Source organism: Orycteropus afer, unplaced genomic scaffold, assembly GCF_000298275.1.
Source record: "Orycteropus afer afer isolate SDZICR_OR568_19922 unplaced genomic scaffold, OryAfe1.0 scaffold00087, whole genome shotgun sequence".
Taxonomy (NCBI): Eukaryota; Metazoa; Chordata; class Mammalia; order Tubulidentata; family Orycteropodidae; genus Orycteropus; species Orycteropus afer.
In genome coordinates, this window is record NW_006921674.1 from 6,906,896 (window position 1) to 6,917,568 (window position 10,673).

The 10,673-nt window shown below is 37.2% G+C and overlaps 1 protein-coding gene across 1 annotated transcript in view; it reads right to left on the minus strand.

Moving 5' to 3' along the window:
- USP45 (ubiquitin specific peptidase 45) overlaps nucleotides 1–10,673 on the minus strand; it is a 111,319-nt gene that overhangs the window by 88,520 nt on the left and 12,126 nt on the right. The window contains exon 3 of the mRNA XM_042781139.1: nucleotides 565–734. Within this exon, the coding sequence (XP_042637073.1) occupies nucleotides 565–734 (170 nt within the window). The remainder of the gene's footprint in view (nucleotides 1–564; nucleotides 735–10,673) is intronic.

The window sequence follows — 10,673 nt, forward strand, 5'->3', positions numbered from 1 at the left end:
AAAGGGCTGGAGGAAGGCAACATGTCTGGCCTGGCAGGAATAGGCCTTGGGTTACTGCTGGTAATCCTGTCTTCCCCTTGTGGGATTAGAGAAGGTCAGATTAGAGAAGGTCAGAACATGTGGCCTCCTTGTCGTTTTTGCAGTTATACATATATATATGTACACTTTTAATTTCACTTGAAAATTCCTTTATTATAGGTATCAATAGCTTCTACATTGTAAGATAAATTTGAGAGAAAATATGAATTCTGAAAGATTTTTTAAAACTTGGATCAATTTCCTAAATATATACAAATAGGTAAAGACAGGTCCAGATATGGCAACTACAGCAAATAGGCTAGATTCCCTTTTGAAGTGTCTATAAACCGCACATGATTAATTTCTGAGCATAACATACTTTTTGCCTTATTGTAACAAACATTTCTAAGCTCATTCTTGGAGAATTTCTACTTGAAAATGGAATTAATTTATCTTAAGTCCGTTGCATGACCAATAGTCCAAATGACAGTAAGCATTTGAGAAAAATATTTGAGACAAACTCATACCTACATACAGTTATCTTACCTGAAAACCACATTTGAGGCACAACCAAGTATCAGAAGGAAGTACTGGCTGTCCATCATATAATCTTCTTTCTTTTAAACATTCTGAACAAACTGACCACAGATTCTCAGCTACTGCTTTCTTCACATTACTCACATTGATAGCATGACTTACATGTTGGCATGTTAAACCTATTGAATAAGACAAAACAAAATTTGAACATATTTTTTGTTAAAAGTGCTACCAAAATGCTGTAACTAAAAACCAGAGAGATTAAAAAACAAAACTCAAAAGGATACAAACTGCATGATTCCTTTTATATAACATTCATAAAAAACAAACAAAGTTAAAGAACAGATCAGTGGTTGTTGCCAAGGGTTAGAAATAGGAACCAGAGGTGTAAGGATCTGGTGATGATGGTAAAATTAAGTGTCTTAATTGTAGTGGCTGCATGAAGCTATAATAAAATTGCATAGAGGTATAAGTAAATATAAGCACACATACATACTCAAATGCATGCATAACTGGTGAAATCTGAGTAAACTATGGATCGTATCAATGTCGAATTCCTGGTTTTGATATTTCCTGGAGTTAACACTGGAGGCAGAAAAATAAAGAGTTCACAGAACAACCTCCTTGTACATTTTTTTGCACCTCCCTGTGTAGCTATAATTAAGTCAAAATAAAAAGTTTAATAAATAAAATAAAACCAAAAACCAAACCCACTGCCATCAAGTCAATTCCGACTCATAGCATCCCCGCTGGGTTTTCCGAAGCAGTAAATCTTTTTTTTTTAAATTGTGATTTGGGTGAAGATTTATAGAGCAAATTCACTTTCCATACAGCAGTTCACATACACTTTGTCTCATGACGTTGACTACAATTTACCACAATGCAACAGCTCCCTTCCCACTTCCTCCCAATAGTTACCTCTTCCCTGTGTCCATCCCTCCATGCACTCCTGCCCCAAGCTGTCTCCTTGCACATATATAGCCCCTCCTTCTCCCATGATTGTTCTCTCCAAGGAGTGTATCTACCTCAGGTAAGTGTTCAACTTATACGCCTGTCCTTTGCCCGGCTGGAAGCCACAGGTGTGGGTTCAATTCCAGACCCGAAGGGCAGCTAGGGGCCACAGTTTCAGTGGTTCTACCAGGCTCCATCAGACCAGCAAACCTGGTCCCCCTGTTTTTTTCCCCCAAAATGATTTTGAGTTTTGTTCCACATTGTTCTCCCTCTCTATCCAGGATCTCCTGCATAGATCGCCCTCCAAGTGGTTGATAGTGGTAGCCAGGCACCATCTAGTTCTTCTGATCTCATAGTCATACAGGCTGTGGATCACAAGGTACACCAGTCGCTAGGACTAACTGTTTCCATGAATCTTTGGTTTTCTTCATTCTTCTTTGCTCTGGCCAAGGAGAGACCAATCAGTGCATCTAGATGGCTGCTTAAAAGCTTTTAAGATCCCAGTTGCTACTTGCCAAAGTAGGAGGTGGAACAGTAGGAGGTGGAACAATGTTTTGTGCAGTATGTTATGCCAATTGAGCTTGATGTCCCCTGTGACCGTAGTCCCAAGCCCACAGGTTCAACTACCTGGTCCCTCTGGGTAGCTGATTGTGACCAAGAAGTGACTACAACCTTGTCCCTTGTCAGCTCTACTATATACCTGGAAATTCAGATCTTACAAATACACTTCTAGGACCATTGTCTTCCAACCCTATACATGGTCCTGGTTACACTCCCCACTGAAGTGGTAAATCTTTACAGAAATAGATTGCCCAGTTTTGCTTCCACAGAGTGGTTGGTGGGTTTGAACCACCAACCTTCTGGTAGGCAATCAGATGCCTTAGGCACTGTGCTACCAGAGCTCCTTAAATAAAACAAAGGAGATTAAATATTTCTTGAACAGCTACCATGCTTCAGTCATTTTGAACACATGTTTTTTCCATTAAGGTACACAAGTGAAATATTTTCCCACAGAGTAGCTTTGTTACGATGTTATTTTCATCACTATTGGAAGAAAGGTGAAAGAAAAACAAGTAATGACATAATTTAGAGGAACAAGAATTCTCAGAATTTTTTTCTTAGTGGATAGTCCCAAATAACAAATGATTTTATCTGGGCCCTAAATTATTCTTTATAACAGATTGCCACTACGCACTTCACTGCACAGAAACAAATAGCCAAAACAGATGAAGTATGATTTTAGTTCTTCAAATATCCATATTCTTCTCAATATTTTACTTCCACTTCTCCCAAATGTCTCAACACTTCAATTTCTCTACCTCAAATATCCCAAACACCAAAACTACAAGTACCCACCAAAATTAAGCATCAAAGGAAGAGAGAGTAACTGGAAGAATGGAACAGAAGGAGATGGTATATACATTTCAACTCTCTCTACTTTCCTTTCTAAATGCAAAACATTCCTTTTCATCTAATAGTGAACTAGAGAGAGAAGCTAAGCATTAGTTTCATTTCATCCTGAAGGCTAAGAATGTGAATCCTAACAAGTTATTTATGATAAAATTTAATTTCAACAAAAATAATATGTTGATCTGAAAAAAAGATTAAAAATCCTAATTTTCACATCAGGAACAAGTTATAAGAATAATATAAAAGAAGTAACTCTGAAATCCTATGTTTGAAAAATAACCCATGCATGCCATTAAAGAAAAAAGCTGTCAAAGAGAAAATTGATAAATGACCACACAAGTACAGGATTTAGAAATGCTTTACCAATGTCAATGCCTCATTTGGTTTTATATTTTTAAATTCTTAGAGAAAAATCATTCCAAACATCTTCAATATCCTCTCTGGGATGAGATATGGCCAGTGTATGACTTAAATATTCTCTGATTCTACTATGTAGGCTATAAAAATTGAAATTGTTAATGAATTCAGAGAAAAATTTAATTCAAGATTCAAAAATGTTCCAGGCCCCTAAATTAAATGTTAGCTTTTATTTATTTATTTTCAGAAATATAAACAAAGAGTATTAGTGAATGGTAAAGTTTCACAAACTGGGAGACACACAAGAATCCAGGCAAGATGCTGCAATGTTCCAAACTACAGGGAGAATGGTAAAGTTTTTGATCAGATGGAGCAAACAAAGGCCATGGTTTTACAGATACAAAGGGATGGGAAAAAATGGGTATAAGGGATTGATGGATAAGCTACAATCGTTAACAAATCTCTAACCTGCTATTGATCTCTAACCTCCTGGTTAGATAGATGTTTGACAAATCCATTTAGCTTTTAAATGCCTCAACTATATAAATATAGATATTTACTTACAAAACAGTTGAATGTTTACCTTTTGTGAGGGAGGGATTCTCCCTTTGTGCTAACAATTACCTCAGTTTTGTGTACATTTTTAAAATCATATGTCTAATTTTCATCTAACAAATAGGTCCACTAGAGATTCCTGAATAAAATATAAAAATATATTAAAGTTCACAGTTGTTTCACATTACATGAATCAATAACAATAATCAAAATCTCCATGTTTCTACTTTAAATATAAAAATCTTACAAGGAGGACTTCCAATATGCAAATGGGACATAAAGTCAACACTTCTCCCTTCTCCTTCTGGAAATTATCCAAGGGCAACAAGAAGTGGAAACAAAAACACAAAATCCATTTTCAGAGAAACCAGGAAACAGCTGAATCCCAAGTCACAAATTAAGCAGAAGAATTCCCACTTCGAAGCAGCTGAGATCAAGCAGATGGAAGCAGAGACAGAATACTGCAGCTACAGATTTCATAAAGAACAAAGTACATGTTTCTCAGGCATAGAACAAAACCTAAATCACTGTGCTGCAACAATAGTGGCAGGAGCTCCCTATATTCAATCTTGTTTTGAGAAGGAGTAGAAGAAGCAAATCTTATTTCTTAAATGAGAAATCAAAAAGCAAGCCATATTTTTGAGAAGCAGTTTGTCTCTTATGACAGCTGGGAGAAAAGATACTTTGAATTCTGATAAACCTAGGGCTGTCTTGCCCTATTGCTTGGAAAGAAGGAAAGGGTAAGTGAACTAAAACTGAAAACTCCAGCTTGGTTTGAACAAGGGCCTGGTCCCCTCTTCTTGCACAAACATTTGAAAATGAGCTTGGCCAAGAAAAGCAACCATGTATCAAAGAATGACTCAATGCCACAAATTCAATGCTAAGGAAGGTAGGAAGAGGAAAAATAAGTAGCAAAGCAATCCTTGTCTTGATATAAAAGCAAAACAGAACAAGTACTTATGACAAGATAGCAAAACAACAAGAAGCAACTGACGGGCAGATTCAGGAAAGAAACGAAAGGCAAAAAGAAAATCACAGAAATAAAAGCCAAGCTGAAAAGAATATATGATAAAGTAGATACTGCTGAAAACAGTAAGGATAAAAGTGAAAACAAACAAAATGAAAAGGAAATGAAGAGTTTAAAACGATTTGAGAAAAAATGATAACGATGGGAAATGGGCAAAGATGAGTTAAAAAAAAAAAAAAAAAGAAGAATCAGAATCCTTTAAGAAAACCATATTAATATACTAGGACAAATATTTAAGTTTGTAATTCAGATCTCCTTCAACAGAGCAGAATAGATATCCTGTAACATTAGCCAAGTTAAAAAAAAAAACTTAAAAATGAAGATTATATACATGTATATAAACATCTGTTTAAATGGAGAGTCAAACTGGCAAGAAAGTTTTGGCTCAGAGGCCAAAACTTAAGTAAAAGCATGTAGCTAAAGAGACAAATAAGTCCTGAAGCCTGCAGATTCCAAGGATCATCTGCCAGTATCTAATGACTTCAACTTGGCTCTAATAAACCATGAGAAAGTAACCAAAAAAAGAAAAAAAGGCATGTCTGGGGAAATTTAGAAACAGTACCATTAAAGACAGGAATAAGATAAAGATGTCCATATTCTACAAATATTTAGGTAAGACTTAAAAAATCAGATACATTTTATCTCTTTTTCATGTGTTATTATTTGTAGAGGCTTTGGTGACATGGTGCCTAAGGCATCTGACTGCTAACCAGAAGGCTGGAGGTTCAAACCCACCAGCCATTCCTCAGAAAGAAGGTTGGGTGACCTACTTCCATAGTGATATTGCCTCGGAAACCCAAGGAGAGGTCACTCTGAGTCAGATCCGACTTGACGGCAGTGAGTTTTGATTATGCACTTGGAAAATCAACTGAGAAAAACTTAACATGAGAATTGAATAAGTAAACTCAGTACAAAACTGATATATATAAATCAGTAACGTTCACATATTCAAGGTGCCCCTTCCTGAAAGTCCTAAGCACCAGCCTCTAATCCTTTAGATCTGTCACCACCTCATTTTGGGGCCTTTGTGGTGAAAATGCCAAGAAAGATTTAAAGACACCACCAGTCTTTCCAAACAAAGCTCTTTAGGAGCATCATCCCTTGATTACTGAAGTCATTTGAGGGGACTTCCAGCAAGATGGTAGAATAGGCATATAAGCTACACAGACCATGTATAACAAAGAAAGAGAAATCAACTGAAACAAATACAGATTACCGAGGAACACTGAGCTTGAGAGGGAAGAATAAAGAACTGGATTAAATAATGACTAGAAGAAACTGAATGAAAACATCGAATAAGTAGACAAATGGAGTTGTGGACTGTTGGATGGACTGAGGACATGGCCATTCTGAATATCTGCAAGGGCTAGTCTGATCCAGGCAACAACCTAATAATCAGCTCCACGTGACAAGGACTGCATGAGCAACCACACTGGTGGCTGATGACCAGAAAGCAACTGTGCCAAATGCTCCAACCACATCTGTACCTCCTGTAGCCTCACCCACTGGGTGAGTACCACTACCTGTTTCTGTACCAAGTGATCAATGATGCATGGTGGCCAACACCAGCCCAACTCACTTTCAACTGCTCTGCACAAACAACTAACAGAAATCTGTGCACACATGCTCATCCTCTATCACATCCACCAAGAGACAGATAGTGAGTGTCACAGCGCTGCTAAACCAGCAAACAGAATAGCATACCAGCCTGACTCGCTCAATATATGGAAATAAAATTAAGCAAAAAATAAAAATAAAAACCTGGGCAAATCATACCAACATACAATCACCAATTGAATATAAATATGACATTACAATTCCTTGGAGATAACTGACAAATTCCAGTTCACAGAAAGAAGCAAGATAAAGTAGTACAAACAAGGGACCAGAACACAGACCCAGAAAAACTCCGAGGAAGAACTGCTATTGGAACTACCTGATAAGAAATTCTAAAGAATTATATTTAGTGCCTTCAACAAACTAAGAGACATATCAAGGAAAACACTGACAAATTCAAGGGAAACACAGATAAAACTAGGGAAAACAGACAAAACTCTACAAGAATTAAGGAAAACAACACAAGAACTAACACAATAAAAAATTATAAACAAAAACAACAAATAGAAATCCAGAAGATAAATACAAAGATTTTAGAAACAGATAACTCCCTGAAAGGGCAAAGAAGTAGAATCAAATCAAAGCAAGACAGAATTAATAAGATTAAAGACAAACGTCTCAATAACACTTTGTAAAGGGAACAATCAGAAAAAAGATTTTTTTAAAAAAAGAACACCTGAGATTTATACAGAACACCATAAGAAGAATAACTTATGTGCGACTGGAATTCCAGAACAGGAAGACAAAAATAAAAACAGAGAAAACTACTGAAGATTTGTTGGAAGAAAACTTCCCTAATATGACGAAAGGTAAGAGGATATGCATTCAAGAAGTTCAATGAACCCCAAACAGGATAGACCCCAAAAGAATACCACAATCAAACCAAAGGCATACCATAATCAAACCAAAGAAAGAATCCTGAAAGCAGCATGGAAAAAACAAAAAGTTACCTACAAAAGGCAACCAATAAGACTATAGTGATTTCTCGTCAGAAACCGTGCAGGCAATAAGGTAACGGGATGACACATTTACAATGGCGAAAGGAAAAAACTGTCAACCAAGAATTATATTCTCAGCGAAAACTGTCCCTCAAATATGATGGCAAAATTAGGACATTTCCAGATAAACAGAAACAAGGAGACTTGTTAAAATTAGATCAACCTTACAAGAGATGTTAAAGAGAGTCCCTAAGACAGAGAATCAACAACAGGAGACAACAACCAACGTTTAACACACATGACAACATAACCCAGAAACCAAGGCATATAGAAGTATCTAAAGTAAAAGACTAAACAGGGAACCATGTACATCAAGTGGTAAATGAAGACAACTACAAAGCAAAGAGAGGAAATAAACAGTGTAGGTAGAGAACTTGCAAAAGGAGAGGAAGTCAACATGATTTCAAGACAGAACAGAGTGTTTTAAACTTGGGAAGAAAATAATAAATCACAGAGTAACCACAAAGAACATTAAGAAACCTTCTCATCAAACTAAATTATAAAAAAGACCAGGTTTACTGGTCTGACAGAGCCTGGTAAGATCCCGAGACTATGGCTCCTAACTACCCCTCAGACCTGGAATTGAACTCACTTTTGTGGCTTCCAACCAAACAACAGACAGGCATACAGGGTGAACATTTACACCAGGTAGATTCACTCCTTACAATGATCAATCATGGGAGAACAGAAAGGCAGTATTTGCACAGGGAGATAGCTCGGAGGCAGAAATACATAGGAAACAAGGATATAGGGAAAAGTTAACTATAGGGAGGAAGTGAAAGAGACCTGTTACATTGTGGGGACTGAAGTCAATGACAGGGAGCCTAAGGCATCTGACCGCTAACCAGAAGGCTGGCAATTTAAACCCACCAGCCACTCCTCGGAAGGAAGGTTGGGCAATCTACTTCCGAGTGATACTGCCTCGGGAACCCAAGGAGGGGTCGCTATGAGTCAGATCTGAGTTGACAGCAGTTGAGTTTGGTTTTTTGGTTTTATAGTCAATGACACGAAACAAAATGTGTATTAATTGCTATGTTTAAAATGAATTTGCTCTGTAAACGTTCACCCACATCACAATAAAAATTAAAAAAAAAACAACACACACACAAGCTATATGAGACCAATGGTTAACATTTACCCTACAGCAAAGATTAGAGGGGGTGTTTAAGGAAGCTGTCGTTGTTGTTGTTATGTGCCGTCGAGTCGGACCTGACTCATAGCAACCCCTCCTTGGGTTTCCAAGGCAGTATAACTATGGAAGTAGATTGCCCAACCTTCCTTCCGAGGAGTGGCTGGTGGGTTTGAACCGCCAGCCTTCTGGTTAGCAGTCAAGTGCCTTAGGCACTATGCTACTAGAGCTCCTTAAGGAAGCTTGTTGTTGTTTGCCGTCGAGTCGGCCCCGACTCATAGTGACGCCTCCTTGGGTTTCCAAGGCAGTATCACTACAGGAGTAGGAAGCTAGGTTAATGGAAATAGAAGAACCAAAACAGAACTAATGAGAATGTTGATACAATGTGAAAAATGTAACCAATATCACTAAACGATATGTACAGAAATTGTTAAATAGGAACCAAATCTGCTGTGTAAACTTTCACCAAATATGACAATAAAATATTTTTTAAAAAATTTTTCTCATTCAATTGAAAAAGAGAAAAGGCAAAATATTTAGCAAATACTAAAACAGTAGCAATGAAAAAAATGATAACAAAATTCATAAACAAAATGAGCTCAGCACAGAAAATCATATTGAACAAAGAAATCAGGAACACTACAAAAAGACATGTAACAAAATAACAATAAGCTCACATTTGTCAATAATTACACTGAATGCAAATGGATTAAATATACCAATCAAGAGACAGAGAGTTAAGAAAGGACGAGGAAACATTAGCCATCAATATGCTGTCTACAAGAGACTCACTGCGGTGAATTCCTTAATGTGGCCCTTCCACTCATTATCCTCCATTTTGTGATGTACTGTAAATCCTATTATCCATGCCTGTTTGGGGTGGCGGGGTAGTTAAGGTCAGGCGTCAACTTGGCTGGGCAGCTGGTAGTAGTCATTCCTTATAAAGACTAGCTGTTGGCTCTGTGGTGGGATTTGCCATAAGCAACTGGGTACCTACTAATTGTCAAAGCCATCCACTTGGTTTATTTCCATTGGAACAGCACAGATAGGATATATCTTGAGTCCTGCCTTGCTGGAGGTATAACTCAAATAACCACCCTTAGCTTCCTTGAGAGTATACCTATGAATCTTCTATGAAGATTCACCTTCCTCTTGCTCCGGTTCTGTTTTGGCTCACTGTCATCTCACCCCTGGATTTGGGACAGCATCTGATCTGCTGACTGAGGTTCATCAAACCCCAAGAACTGGGAGGATCCTCCAGACCTATTTACAGACCTGAGACTTGCCAGCCTGCCAACCTCCACCACTGCTATGTAAGACAATCCTCTGGGTCTTTGTGACTTCTGTGAGACATTACAGTGAAATACAGAACCCTAAGACGAGGGAGATTACTGAGAAGAGGAGGAATGGCATGGTAGTTTGGACATTTAGGACATCTTTAACCTCTGCCTCATAAGGACTGGCCTTGTGCTGATCTTTCTAAGAGAAATTGTTCAAGCACTCACCTTAGACAAAAAGACAAAAATAGACTAAAACTTGAAGGTTGGAAAAAATATATCAAGCAAATGGCAAACAAAAAAAGAGCAAGAATGGCAATAAATTTCTGATAAAAAAGACTTTAGGACAAAAACCAAACTAAGAGACAAGGAAGGACATTATATAATGATTAAACGGTCAAAAGAACAAGAGGACATAATCATAATAAATATCTATGCATCCTATGAAAAAGTCTCAAAATAGGCCAATTCATAGCAATAAATGCACACATCAAAAAAGAAGAAAGAACCAAAATCAACACTTTAAACCAACATCTCTGACAATCAAAAAAAGAACAGGAAGAAAAACTTACAGTCACAAAAAAGGAAATAATAAAGATTCGAGCAGAAATCAATGAAACAGAAAATAGAAGGGCAATATAAAAAAATCAACAAGAGCAGAAGTTGGTTTTTTGAAAAGATCAATAAAACTGACAAACCACTGGCAAATTTAACAAAGGAAAAGAGGGAGAGAATACAAATAACATGAGTAAGAAATGAAATGGGTGACATCACAACAGAACCAACTGAAATAAAAA